The sequence below is a fragment of the Tachypleus tridentatus genome, chromosome 10 (assembly GCF_004210375.1).
Source record: "Tachypleus tridentatus isolate NWPU-2018 chromosome 10, ASM421037v1, whole genome shotgun sequence".
NCBI lineage: Eukaryota > Metazoa > Arthropoda > Merostomata > Xiphosura > Limulidae > Tachypleus > Tachypleus tridentatus.
In genome coordinates, this window is record NC_134834.1 from 87,412,196 (window position 1) to 87,427,976 (window position 15,781).

Here is a 15,781-nt window from a genome sequence, read left to right on the forward strand (position 1 = left end):
AAATTGCAGCATAACAGACTTATTACTGCCAAATATGTTATTTTTACATTAGGCTTATCTTCTTTGATTAGATTTGTAATAACTGAACTGTGGGTCTGGTCTCTGTTTATGTATTGATTCTGAGCCAATGGCAATGCGGGTTGTTATGAGTTGGCCTAAAATATATAATTAAATTGGTTTTCCTATTTGTATAGAAGTGTAATGTACAAAGTCAAAAATTAGATTTCAGGCTACTTTCAAAGAATAATGGCAGGTAAATCACAGATGAAACATCAACATTTCATTAATCTTCATATTTAGTACAATAGAAACTCAGTAAAAGTGTTTAAGTAAAGAGGTAATATTTTGTGTATCCCGTGTTTGCTTTAATAACTGCAGATGGTCTTTTATGCATTGTTGAAACATGTTTGATCAAAGTGTCCTTTGGAATTTTACTGTAGATGTCTCTAATACACTTCCACAAAGTTTCTTTGGAAATAACATTTGATTTATCAAGTTTTTGATAAATCAAATCTCCTTAATTGAGTCAAGCAGAACCTTTATAGCATGCTCTTTGTACAAGTATATGGAAATTTTATAAAAATAAGTATTCTCACCATGGCTCATTTAGTTTTCAACAAGGATCAGTGAAGCATTATCATAGTGTTCAAATTTACATTCTGTAATGGCGTGGAAGAATTAGCCCCATAAAATGTAAAGAATGACAAAATATTCTCTTGTTCTGACACTTTTGCACAGTACTGTAGTTATTTGATATATGCTTTTATAACGCTGGTATTTAGGGACTATGATTACATAGGTCTGTGTCTGTGTAGTTGAGATCTAAGTTTTATTCTGTTTATACTAATTTAATAGATATAGGCTTACTATTAGTGAGGCAATAAATGATTTTAGATTGTAGTAGTTTGTAGCATTTTTATTCTTTCACCAATACTATGATAATTTTGAATGAGATATAAATGATGAATGAAAAGTATACATGATTCCATCTTATTTTAATCTCTTACTCTCATTGTCGGGTAGCATGTTATTGGCCTATTGCCTTAATTAGCTGTCTTTGTAATGTGTTGAAGGAAATGAGTGATAATTATCTCATTTGGTTCTTGAAATCAAATGAATGCCTCCAACATCATATGTGGTTTTTACGGGCAAGTATGCTTCAGATGCTATCTGATCAGACTGGAAACATACTTCAAGTAAACATTTATTAATCCTGAACAACTGGTTCATGTATTAGTTAACTTGAAGTGGACATAATATCATTTGAAGTTATTAAATCTTAAGAGAGTTTCATTAATATGGTTGTGTGATCATTTATCCAATTTCTTAAATGTTTTTTGAAAAAAATATTTTAGGAACCACTTTGAATTACCATTTTCTGAATCTTTCAAACAAGTTCTGGTCATCCTTTAAAATTTTGTTCTGAGTGCCACACTCTTCTCTGTTAAAGTTGGTGAAGAACATTTGTCGTACACTCCAAACTACCTTCGTATTGATGGCTTGTGGAGTTCTTTTTGTCTTCATGTACAAGGTTTATTAAAGAATAGATTTAGAGTGAACTTAGTTGCCTTATATTAGTGAAGTACTGCTAACAGGTTTCAATTTTTTTCTTCCAAAGCTATTTGCTTGCATTTTTGCTGATAACAAGATTTACCATTAAGACTTGTATCTTCACCTGGTTAATGTTGCAATCCCTGTAGTTATAGAAACAAAAATAGTTGCTTTATATTTAGGTAAGTCTGTTTCATTCTGGACTCTTATTTTTCCCAGTTAGGATGTAATTTCGAGTCATTGTAAGAAGTCAGATATTCTTAAGAGGAAATTCTAATTTTTTTCTTCATTAACCATATTTCATTTGTCCATCATTCATTACTTGTTTTACAGATACCTTCAAATCAAATGACTCGGTTGGTTCAGCCAGTGTTTTGTAGTGACTCTTTAGTTACTAATGAGATCCCTTTCATTGTGTATCTTTTCCATTAAAGTTGTACATAATTGTACTTACCTTACAATCAATCAAATATCTTCTGTAGAATTAACTATTTTACGTTTGGAGAAATTAAGTTTGTAGTTCCAAATATCCATTACACTAACTGTGAAATGATAATGATTTGTGAACTCCGACCAATTCATAGGGCAACTTGACCATGTGATAATCTCCCAAGACACACACTTTGTACTAAGACTGCGTATCAAATCCCATACCACACAGAGTTGGTATGTGAGTGTGAGCAAAACCATTTGAGTGAATGACAGAGTACTTTAGCTGATAACATAATGACTATTTGTTTGGTGCAAAGTATGATTTAATTTGTATGTTCAGTAATGGTTAGTTAGTTTTCTTTAAAGTTGCTTTCTGTTGATAGCCACTTGAAACAACTTAGATTTTGTGAGACATGCTTTGAGCACCTCTCAGTCTAACCTAATCTTACTAACAAAGGTCACATTTATGGTTGATGTTGCATTTTGGTTTTATGTTAAAGATTCATAAATGAAATAACTGAATAACATTAAATAAATTTGCTTGTACTAGATAGATAATGGTAAAAAAAAAAGAGCAAAATTAAAAATAAATCAGTAACAAGATATTTGAAATAAATGTTAGAAATTTTGTTTAGAATCTGGAAGTTATTTGTGTAGAAATCTTGTAGCAAAATATATATTTGAATTTTAAGTAATGTTTTTGCTAATTCAATAAAATGTAAGTTTTATTTACATTTTTGCATTCTCTTTTAGATATTTGTGAATGATCAACACTTTGCAGATTTTCATCACAGATTACCTCTTCAACGGATAACGTACATAACAGTAGATGGTGATGCCACTGTTAGTATGATCAGATTTGAAACATCTGGACAGTCAGCAGTAAGTGTGATTAGAAACTTTAGTATCAATAAATTACTTGAAATATATGAACAGTTAACAGTATGCGTTATAATACGTATCAGTATTAATGAATTATTTTAACAGGTGTGAAATACTTTGACAATCAGTAGTAAGTGTGATCACTACTTTTCACTACTACTAAAATTATATTTTAAAAATAAGATATTAACCTTCAACTATGCTATTCTAAAGAAAATGAGTGTTAAATCCTTGACCATCAAAACATTATTTTGTTTTAGAAAGAGACGAAATACTTTATGCTGAACTGAGGAATTAATAAAGAATATAGCAATCTGATATTAATGGTTTGCATAAATAAATATAAATATGCCATAAATTCCATTACAAAAGTTTCAGAACATTTCTTTTGCACATTGAAAATTCATCATCTGTATGAAACATTTGTGTGAATTTAGAAGTGTAAACCATTTTCAAATAGATTTCTCATTATGTTTTGTATTATAAGAGTTGGCAATTCCCCATAGACTGGTGGTACATGCAAGTCAGAGACCCCACTGTATGATTTGTTATTTGTTCATCATTTGGATCTTTAATTAAATACAGTAACTGTGGATTATCAAGAAAACTTTTTCTTTGTACAAGTTTTTGCTTCTTGTCACATTTGAAAATTAAAAAGGAGACATTGGGTTGGCTCTGTGGTAGAGCTTTTGGAGTTCATAGCTGATAATAACCCCCCTCGATGTGGATTTCAGAGATGCCAACCACTTCAAATGACTGAGCGTAATGATTGTAGACAGAGCCCTTTCACAGTTTTAGTCCTTTTAGATTTGCCAGAAACAAGACAATCTGGTGAACGAGGCCTCTTTTTTTTTCCATCTTGTGAACGATTGCATTGATGTTTCTATGCCGCTTAGAAAACGAGAAATACTCATCTACTCGAGCGCTGATTGGCTGACAAACACTGATGACGTAACTATGCATTCCCCCACGTACCCAGTATGGAGAAGCACAGCACTCAAACTATTGGTAGATATCGGAGACGCAAATATTTTTTATTATTTCAAGCACAAATATGATTATGGCAAGTAGCCATTTGGACTATATCTTTTATTTATTATCAAAATTTATTTGTATCTCACTAGAAATTTTCTTTTCACCCCTTTCAAGCCCTGGGGGAACAATTTATCTCTTTATTGTATAGGCCTATATAATATATAATAATTTGGGAGTTGCAACAAGTCATAATATTTGTCTGTATGAGCATATAGTTGTAATGTATACACCAAAATTGTAATGAATACACTCAAATCCTAATGGTTGGCATCTCTGGGGTTCCTATATGTGGTGAGGCGACCTCCCAGAGAAGGTTCTGAACTTTCATTTTACCTCCTCTTGGATCTAAACATCCACCTGCGTGTTTGCCGTTTGTGGTGACCTGTGAAGGGGAGGAGAAGATCCTGGTGGTTGAGGGGTCCAACTTCAATACACCACTTTGGCCTTGAATTTCTGTAGATGAGTGATTTTGGGGTGGCCCCCAAGATCAATCTGCTGGTCCATTTGTGCTAGGGTTAAATGAGTGCCAGCATAGGATGTCCTCAACAGGTGTAGTGGACATTGTCTGATACTGGTGTTCAGGTATAATGCTCACAAAACCCTGGCATTGCTGCAGTGACCTTATATGGCACTGTAGTGCATCCCCTCATAGGATTCCATGATGGATGGGGTTTGTGGGCACCAAAATATACTTTTTTTATTATGGATACCCCTCATATAAAAAAATAAACAAGCATGACAGCATAGAGAAAAGTCTGACTGCTGGCAAATGACTGCACATTGATGACTCTTTACATTCAAACTCGCAACTTGAATCTGTCCTGCGATTTTTAATTATACATTCTTCAACTGAAAAATCCTTAGGGCAGACGTCCCCATTTTTTATTCAGAAGGGTTTAAAAGAGCTTGCTGGCTCTCCTAAATTGGTAAAAAAATTATGTTCTGGGGATATTTTGGTGGAAACAGCTTCATTACAACATTCCAAACTCCTCTTGAAATCAAAGACCATTGGGGACATACCCATTGAGGTTACTCCTCATTCTACTTTGAATTCTTCCAGAGGAGTTCTAGTTGAGAGGGATTTAAAGACCATTCCAGAGTCAGAGATCTTCCTAGGTTTCACCAGCCAAGGTGTTACAGCCGTGCACTAAATCTTTACTCGTAGAGACAGGATTATGGAGCCGACAAATGTTCTGATATTAACATTTACAACATCATGTCCTCCTACCACAGTCAAGGCAGGATATCTGAGTTGTAAGGTACAGCCTTATATCCCTAACCCTGTTAGATGTTATCATTGTCAATGATTTGATCATTCGAAAACATCTTGCCGTGGTTCTTTGACATGTGCCCATTGTGCTGGTAAAGACCATGATTCTTTTGAATGCCAACTATAACCACATTGTATTAACTGTAATGGTCCACATCCTTCCTATTTTTCTTATTGCCCTAAATGGGTAGAAGAGAAAGAAGTACAACGTCTAAAGACACTTCACAATGTTACTTTCCCAGAGGCTCGGAAATTACTCTTCCCCATTCCATCTCAGACTTACGCTGCTGTAATCTGTTCCACTACTACAGTAGGAGTCCATATAGACCTTTCTGTGCCTCCTTACAGAATCCTTACTAGCACATCTTAATCTAGTATCCTCCAAAATCAACAAAGTTAATGAATCAGTATCTACTTCTATCTTTGTCCCTACCACATCTTTCAGTTATTGCCCAACTTCACCTTGTTCAAGCCCAGGTGTTTGTTTCCATGGGGTCTTCCTCTCTTGACACCCCAAAAATTAAACAAATGTCCTTAATCGCTGGAACATATGTCTACAAACACCAACCTGCTTACTCGATCCAGAGCAGGATCACTAGAGAGTGACTGACCCACATCCAGTAAAGAAAAAAGCATGGTCGCAAGCAGAAGGTCTTCTTGCCATTTTCTCCTCCAAAATAAATAAAAATAGCCATGCTAATCCAATAGAACTGTCAAGGTTTTCAATCAAATGTGAATGACATCGAGGATTTGATTGACTTTTATCATCACAAATGTCTTTCTTTACAGGAAACATTTTTAAAACCTACTAATACAGTCACAATTGGACAGTACTCCTTTTACTGAAATAACAGGTTATGTGTAAGACAAGGACATGGGAGAGTAGCACTGCTGGTTGATGAACATGTGCCCACCCGGTCCTTGTCATTGAATATGCTCTTGGAGGCTGTAGCCATCCCTATCTCTTTGGGTCGTACCATTACTGTTTGCTCTTTGTACCTTACTCCTGGAAAAAATTATCATCCATCAGACCTTAATGCCCTCATTGAGCAATTGTCCATCCCCTTTTTAATATTGGGGGATCTTAATGGGCATAATACCCTCTGGGGTGATTATAGTATTGATGTGAGGGGTTGTGCTATAGAACATATACTTCTGAATCACCACCTACCTCTCTTCAATACTGACTCTTACACTTATTTTCATGCACCCAGTCAGTCATTTACTGCTATAGATCTTTCTATCTGCTTCCCTTTGCTTTTCACTTGCTTTTCTTGGAAGGCTTACATCAATCTAAGGGTAGTGATCATTTTCCTATCATATTAAGAGATATTGGCTGTGGTCATTGCCACCTGACCTGTGTGCCTCAATGGAAGTTGAACCAGGCCGACTGGCCCTCTTTTGATGTTCTCTCAGAACTTGATCCTGTCATCTTATGTAAATCGTCGATAAATGATTGTGTAGCAGTGGTAACTAACTGTATTGTCCAAGCAGCTGCTCAATGCATTCCCAAAACATCGACATCTTTCCCACGGCATCCCTGCCCTTGGTGGAATTCTGCTTGTTCTATAACATGAAAAGCTCAGAAATGTGCTTGGGATAAATTTCATTGATATCCCACACTTACAAACCGCATTGCATTTCAGCAAACCCATGTGCAGGCTCGGTGAGTTCGACATCAAAGGCAGAAGGAAGCTTGAATTAAATACACCTCCAGCATTTCTTCAACCACCAGTTCAAAAGTCATATGGGACAAGTTCTGGAAGGTGAGTGGATGGTATACTTCTGTCCCCCTCTCTATCTTAATATTCAATGGTCATGAAGTTACTGATGCTCAGAGCATTACCAGCACTTTTGGTGAATGTTTCTCTCATGTGTCTAGCTCTTCAAACTCATCCCATTCCTTCTTAGCTATTAAAACATGAGATGAACATCTGCCTCTTTCCTTTTCAACTGATCATTCCTATGACTACAATTGCTCTTACACTGGTGGAACTCAAACTTGTGTTTCATCAGTCTGGCAATACATCAGTTGGACCTGATGATAAACATTATCAGATGTTATGCCACCTTTCTCCTGCCTATCTTACTATTTTTCTGGCTGTCTTTAACTGGATATGGCAGGAGAATGTCTTTCCTGATGCTTGGTGCCAAGTTATTCGATTCCCTATTTTTAAACCTGGGAAGGATCCAAAGAATCCTTCAAATTACTGTCCCATTGCTTTGACGAGTTGTCTCAGTAAGACTTTAGAAAGGATGATTAATGATAGTCTTGTTTGGTTCCTTGAATCAAACAATCTTCTCTCATTTACTCAGTGTGGGTTCCAAAGACAATGCTCTGCAATAGACCATTAATTTGCCTTGAAACATCAGTCAGAGAAGCCTTTTTGAAGTAACAACATATTGTTTCTTTTTTTTTTATTTAGAGAAAGCTTATTATACAACATGGAGATATGGCATTTAGTGAGACCTTCACTCATACAGATTGCATGGCAATTTGCCACTTTTTATTAAGCATTTTTTAATGAACTGCCGATTCCAGGTCCATGTGGGCTCAACACTTTCCCATTTTTTTCCCATAGGAACTTGAAGTCCCTCAGGACTGTGTTCTGAGTGTCACACTTTTCATTATAAAGATTAATACCATCAGTGAACAGCTACTCTGTACAGTTGCAAAAAGTCTTTTCATTGATGACTTTCATATCTCATGTCAGTCATCAAATATGAGGTTTATTGAGTGGCAGCTACAAACTGCAATCAATCATATACTTAAGTGGACCACAGCAAATGGTTTTCAACTTTCTATCCCTAAAACTGTTTGCATACATTTTTGCTGCCAGTGGGGTATTCATCCAGATCCAGAACTTTGTATTGATGATGTTGTATTTCCTGTTGTCCCTGAGACAAAGTTCTTAGGTCTTATGTTTGGCTGTAAATTAAACTTTATTTCCCATATGAAGCAACTTCTTGTTAAATGTATAAGAGCACTGAACATCTTCTGTGTCCTCTCTTCCACCTCTTGGGGAGTGAATCGATACTCCGTGTTTAAAATTTATCGTTGTCCTTATTCGATCCAAACTTGACTATGGGTCTATGGTTTATGGTTCTGCCTGAACCTGAGCACTGAAAATGCTGGATCCTATCCACCATCAGGGACTTCGGGTTTGTGGTGGGGTCTTTCGTACTTCTCCAGTCCAATGTTTGTATGTGGAGTCCCATGAACTCCCTCTGTAAATTCACTGTTTGCAACTGTCTCTTGTGTATGCTTCCAAACTTTGCTCTTTACCACAGCATCCTACTTGGGGTTGTGTTTTCTATCTTCAGTGGGTCATGTTTTTATAATAGAAAATCTGCCCTTGTTCCTTTTAGCCTTTGTGTCCGGGCATAATCATAAAAATTGGATCTATCTTTGAATAGCATAGCAGTATTAACAGATTGGCCTCTTTCACCATGACTAATTACTTTCCCCAACTGTGACATATCTTTGAGTCAACTGAGGAAGGCTGGTACTCCTGGTAGGAAATATTGCTATTTATTTGCTGAATATCTTTCAAACGATCCATCCATTCCCATATATACAGATGGTTCAAAATTGGGTGCCTCTATATGCTCTGCTATGGTTTGTTACAGTTCAGTTGTAGCACACAGAATTTCCTCTACAGTTTCTGTGTTCACTGCCAAATTGTATGCCATTTCTCTTGCCCTGAATCATACTAAAACTGTGCAATATGTGAATTGTATGATCTATACTGATTCACTCAGCTGTCTATTGGTCCTGACATCATTCCATGTTAGTTACCATCATATTCTTATCAATATTCAAAATAAACTGGCCTCTCTCTCTCTATCATCTATCTCTGTCCAGTTTTTTGGACACCAGGTCATGTTGGTATTTGTTGGAATGAGCTAGCTGACAGCGTGGCAAATTTCTATCAGAAATACATTTTCAGTTTAGGAAAATGTTAACAAAAAAATGTTAAACTTTGTATAGGTACTTCTCATATGGAAGTCATACATTTTTTTTTCCTTTTATCTATGCAACCTATTTATTATTATGAAGATAAGATCATCATAATATAACATAAAGATGCATTTAATGTGTCCTTAGTTCAGCTTGTTTAAAATGTTAATTTCAAACAGACTTGTATAAAATACATGTGCATACTGTTTCCATTTCAGCTAGGCTTCAATATTCCACCTACATCAGGATATCCCACTCAGCCTGGAATGACATATCCATCTCAGCCATTAGGGCATCCATCGGCATATCCAGTGGTTGGTAATCCAGTAAACAAAACTTGTGATACCTTATCATGATGCACAAGCTTCGGATTTTTAATAAATTGTAAATTATTTCACTTCTTTAGAAAAAATAAAGCAACTTAATTGTTGGTGGCCATGACCAGTTATAAGGTGATAGTTAATTTATTAGTTGACCTACGTTACTTAACAATATTTGTTTTATTTTTACTGTTATCCATGCTTGTTACATTAATCCTGTAATGAAGTATGTATGAACCGTGAGTGAGAATACCAGTTTTATTGAATCTTTCTATTTTATTATTTCATTTTCAAAATCTTATTGTAGTGGAACTTTACTTTTTCTTCTCTCAGAGAAAAATTGAGTTAACAATGATTTACAGAATTCATTACAAAAAAAAATTTGAGTCTAGTTCAAATACTTTAATGTTTTTAATATTAAACTGAAATGTTTTGAGAACTAACATTGTCTTTGCTTCTGATTTCCTGTTAATTTAATCTATGTATTTGATCTTAAATATAAAATTTCTGTATTTTTAGCAGGGATCAGGAGGTCACCACAAAGGAAGCCATGCTATCCCTATAGGTGCAGGTGTGGCAGCTGGTGCTGCTTTACTAGGTGGAGCTGCATTATTGGGTAGAGGCAAAGTGAGTTACTCTTGGTACCAGTATACATTGTCAGTGTAGCTTTTATGTATGGGGTTCATTGTGTATTGCCCCTATAGTTAGTTATCAATGTTTTAGATTTTTAAAATCACACTGGAATATAAGGATAATGTTCCTTATATTCTAAGGCTACTGTTGCTCTAGTTACTCACTGTTCTGTGTCTTTCAGTTAAAATAGCTTCTTTGGTTTTTCCATGCTAAAGGTAACTGCACAGTTGGTCACTGTATTATACATAAAATTAGTTATGTTTTTCACTGGCAGTTGGATGGTCCATTGAAGATACGAACTCTCTTATGTTTCATTTGGACAACCAGTGACATGGGTATCCTAGTCACTCTAGGAAAGTTTGATGTTAGTGAGGTATACAAGTAATGTTTATTCATGCTGGAACAAGATCTCGATAGAATTAGCAACAAGGTCACATATTACATATTTGTAATCAAATATCACATATTGTGATCAAGTAAGATAGGAAACAACCTCAGAATTCATTTTTTTCAGTAAAAGCAATTGTTCATTGAGGCAAGTAAAGTATGAATTTTTATTGTGTTTACTTGAACATGTATTGTTTATTATGATTTTGTATTTGTGTTCACTCTGTTTCTCATGGTTTAAAAGCACATGAAAAAGACTCATTTTTAGGATATATAAACTGTGGGATCTTTCTCAATTTTCTCATTAGATTAAAAACTTTGCTACACAAAATACAATATTTTTGGAGGTGGGGGTAGATTCTCATGAGGCAAGGTTTAGTTAGTGAAGAAAGTGGAAAACCATTTTCTATAGAAAACTCTTAAAAACTAAAGTTTTTGCATGGGAATGAACTTTAAAATATAGAACTGTTTCTCATTTACCATCTGATACCTGAATTGAATGTAGGGTATACATTACTACTACAAATGTAAGTTGAATTCACGTAGTCAGAATATACATCACTACTAAACATGTAAACTGAACTCGCTTAGTTAGCATACACATTTCTACTAGATATGTAAGATGAATTCACTTACTAACTACATTGCTACTAAACATGTTCATTGAACTCATTTAGTCAGAATGTACATTGCTACTAAATGTGTAAGTTGAACTAACTTAGCATATACATTACCACTAAACATGCAAGTTGAACTTTTGTTCTCCAGAATCATCGATTTATATCTTCAGATATTTTTATGAACTTCCAGAATATAGCTGTGCTGTTTTTCCTCATGATTTTATATCAGTCTAGAACCAGTCTGTATATCTTATTGTGTGTATATGAAATGGTCAGTCACTCATCTGGTTCTGAACTGTACTTTGATTCTCATTAACTTGTATTCTGAACTTTTCAGATGAAACACAAGAAGCTAAAGAAACTTTACAAACACAAGCATAAGAAAGGTTGGCATGGAAAAAGTAGTAGCAGTAGTAGCAGCAGCAGCAGTAGTTCCAGTGAATAGAGCAAGTGGTAACTTCTCTTGAAACCTTTCTACATGAAACATATTTTGGAGGAAAAAAAACAACTGCATTTATCCTATTGTCATTTATATTTTCATATAGCAAAGATGTCTTTATATTTTTAGTAGGCATCGCCTATAGCTTGCTTAAACTTTGAACCATTCTGTTTTGTTTTTACAGTGCTGACAATGATTATTGTGCAATGACCTGTTATTTCAGTTATTTAAGTGTCATTTCAAAGTTAATTTCTGATCACAATATGTTAAAAACAGCCTGGTGTAATAACTTGACTCAAAATTACATTTGTTTCTACAAACAAGTGGCCTAAATTGTTATTTTCAATTCAAATCAATATGTTTGTTTATATACTATAAATATATCTGCAAAATTAATTTGGACATTTTCATTTATAAATCAATTTTTTTTTTACTGGTTGATGTTAAAACCACTACATGATGTGTTGAATTAGCTTTGTACTGATTTGATATAAAAGCAGAGTGATTTGAAAACTTCAAGCCTCTTTTGCTGAATCTAGAATGAAATTGTAAAATTAAATTATTATTATTAAAATAAGTATTCATTATTGAAGAAATTTCAAATTAATTTCATCAAAAGACTGCAGTGTTGGCTGTATTTGATCTTTGTATGGATTACCACAGCACATTCATTTACATGCAAAATCATATAGATATTAATTGTTTTTCACAGTTCACAAATTGTTATGAGATTGTTGGCATGTTTTGTTAGTTTACATTTTAAATTGTAATATTGTAATTCATTAATAATGTAAAATTAGTAGCTTAAGGTACAGGAGTATCTTAAATTTTTAGAAATAATACAAAGGAATGTGTGTATGTTTTATTGTAAATTGAAGAAGATGTGTAACCTTTTCTAGTACTTATGTAGTGCCTTAGTATATATGATTTAATAATTTGTCGTATAATACCTGGTAATTAGTTGCAGATAAAAATTTTATGTATGGGTAAATGCAGTAAACAGCAGGTTCATAACTTCATGTATTAAGGAATTGTTTTGTTTTTTTGGTAAGTTAAAACTAATATTTCTAGCTTTCAATAATTTCAAGATCACCACTGTTTGTAAAAATATTGTTCCTTAGAATATTTTCTGAAAGCATTATTTGGATTGCTGATTATGATACATTGCTCCTGAAGCACTTGTCCTTTTCCTACAGTAAGCATTTCATTTTACTTCCAGATAATATAGGTAACTTTTTTTTTATAATAAAGGTGAATGGGCTTGTTTTTTTGTTTTTGTTTGATTCTTTTAATCTATCAAATTTTTTGTTCTGTGTAATATTATTTTATTGTATTCTTGGTACAACTGAAAACTAGTTAGCATTCTTAGTATTTTAAATGGAATAAAGCAGTATTTAATCACTGACATAGTCGTGTGCATAGTTTATTGTACATCAAAGTTAACCAATAATATATTGTATAGTTTATAACTATTGGGAAAAGACAGAGATTTGAAACGTCTGTGTATCTCATTTAAATGTTTACAGCTGGTGGTGATAATTTTATCTCAGCACTTCGATGAAAACAAACAAAACATTCTGATAAGTTTAACATTCTACAATACTATTAATCCTAACAGTTAGTGCTAAGTGGAAAAACAGATGTTTGTTCAAATTATGTCACTTGGTTTGAATTTTTTTACAGTTGGTAACAGTAATCTAAATATTCCTATACCTAGGTAAATATAAAAAAAGAAAGGTAGATCTTAAAATTGTTTCAATAAATGTTTGTGTGTGTGTGGTTTGTATTATGATGACCACTTATGGTAATTGTACATTTTGAACATGCAGTAAGTTAATACAAAAGGATATTGTAAATCATTATCTACCTGACATAGGAATGATATATTTATAATTCCCAGTTAAATATACAATTATACAATGCTGTTTGCCTTTTTCATGATTTCTTTTAATGTTCTTGATAACATGAAAAAACTGTCTTATGTATATAATATTCTGCAGCATTTATGAACAGTGTTTAATTATTGATATAATTATGAAAAATGCTATATCATTATTATTTTGTATATTTTGAATGGAAAGTGTTATGTAGTAAGTGAAATATCTAAGTGCATAGTTCATTTGAAATTGAAATTACCACAAATTATAATTTACTTCCAGGAAACAAGATATATAAAACATGTCAGTTGCTAAAAGCAACTGTTTAGAAGTTAGATCTCTGTAATGTTCAAAGTTCGATTATTGTACGTTTAGAAGGCTTAATGTCAAAATGAATATTTTGAGAGAACAAGGAATTATTCAGGAGGATGTGATTGTGGCCTAAACCAACAAATATAATTTATTAAGTTCCACTTGTAAACAGAATAGTTATTTTGCTTTTGTTTCAATATAAGTTTTAACATTTTTAGTGAAATAATGCATTTTGAAAACGTAAATGGTTAATCATGTTAACACACGCACGCACGCACAATACAAAATCTTTATCAATGATTTGCACCTTTATCTTATGATTGAATATTTACACTAGCTGGACTCAGTTTTCTTGAAATTGTTACTTTAGAATGCTGATTAACATCATTCTAGAACTCTGTAATTAACTCAATTATCTAAGAGCATCCATTATATCAGAATAGTCGTTTGAAACATACTATGAAATTAACATCCTGAAAACAACCTGTTCATCAAAGTTAATGTTACTATTTTTCATTATTTCAACTATCAAAGTAATTGAAATATTGCCATTATGATTTCTTGTAATTAATTTTGATTAACAAAAAGTTGTTCAACTTAATCACTTAGTATCATGGCTTGCAAAAATGTTAATCCTCTGGATTTTGCCAATTAGGTTAGGCTCATTTGATAATAATTGATTAGTTGAATGTAGTTGGTTAATTAGGTTAATCATTCATTGATTAGCAAATTTCACTAATCTGTCAGGTATACAAGAAACTAGCCTTTATATGTAGATATGTGTATGTAAAATTGTTTTTATGTAAATGGATAAATAATAATTGTTTAATAGATTTTCATGCAAACCTCAACTTATAAATGTATAGTAAAAAACTAATAAAATGCACGTTACAAACACTGACTGGGATGGGTTGTTTGCATTTTTCTGTCATATTTTGCTAGAATGTTTATTTCACTAACGTGTTGAATGGTAACTGTTGGAATTAGTGTTCATTAGTAAAATTCTCCTTTTTTACTCAAAAACTAATATTTAGAGGGTTTATTGAAACCATTAGTAATGAAAACATTTTACTCACAAATTAGAAGGTAAAAACTAACTGAATTTGAACTGTAAATTGAAGAACTTGCAGTTCATGTCCCATTGCTGTAATAAACATGCTTCAAACTTTGGGGTAAAGGTGCACTTTATGGGTGATGGTCAATCATACAAAAGTATCCTAAGAGTTATTGGTGGTGGTAACTAGTCTATCAGGTCAAAATTGGGGACAAGTTATATTTCACAAAGCTACATAATAGCTATTTGTACTGTGCTCAACATGGGTATTGAAACCTAATTTCTAGCTTTGTATATTTGCTGATATGCTTCTGTGCCACAGGAGATGAGGGTGGAGTGTTTTAAGCTTGTGTTATTGATTTGTAATACATGATGTGTCAATGTATGTACATGAAGCTTAATAAATAAAATGTGTGTTTATTGGTTGAAGCTCAAAATCCATATTGAAATTTTGTGTTTTTTATAATAATGTTTTATGTATATTTAATTCTGCTGTTTTATTTGAATAACACATGAAGTTGTCACATGGCTTTACAAACTTTTTAAAAGACAAGTCTTTGAAAATGAACATATTTTTTGTTAAAGTTACACATCAGTGTCCCATACAGAATAGACTTTTAAAATGAATTTTCAAATGATATTCTTAATGGCTTTATGCAGTGGTGCATTTTGAGAGGACACCACCGTTACTAGAGGATGAATGAATTTACAAGAATGAAGTTTCTAGAATTTCCATTGTTCTTGGAACTGTTGTCCCCCCACCATTCTTATTGATCGGGAATTGCCATAATGATCAAGATTACATGTTAACCAACATCGCAGTTTCTATTGTAACAGTACAAATAACTCATTGTGTAGCTTTGTGTTAAAAAATAAACTTGTGTAACGTGCTCCTGTCAAGGATAACAACACAAATCTAAATACGTAAGATTGACAAGATGCTCCACAATATGCAGACCTGGCAAACTCTGCACTTTATATAGACTTGCACTTTCAGACTAACAAAAG

The 15,781-nt window shown here is 33.3% G+C and overlaps 1 protein-coding gene across 3 annotated transcripts in view; it reads left to right on the forward strand.

Moving 5' to 3' along the window:
- LOC143229811 (galectin-7-like) overlaps nt 1–15,210 on the forward strand; it is a 33,891-nt gene extending 18,681 nt beyond the window's left edge. The window contains exons 4-7 of one of the 3 annotated variants that reach the window (XM_076462606.1): nt 2,737–2,865; nt 9,350–9,445; nt 9,971–10,078; nt 11,429–15,210. In XM_076462606.1, coding sequence (XP_076318721.1) covers nt 2,737–2,865; nt 9,350–9,445; nt 9,971–10,078; nt 11,429–11,536 — 441 coding nt within the window. In that variant the 3' untranslated portion in view covers nt 11,537–15,210. The remainder of the gene's footprint in view (nt 1–2,736; nt 2,866–9,349; nt 9,446–9,970; nt 10,079–11,428) is intronic. The other 2 variants (XM_076462607.1, XM_076462608.1) reach the window with 2 other exon arrangements.
- Nucleotides 15,211–15,781: the final 571 nt, after the last annotated feature.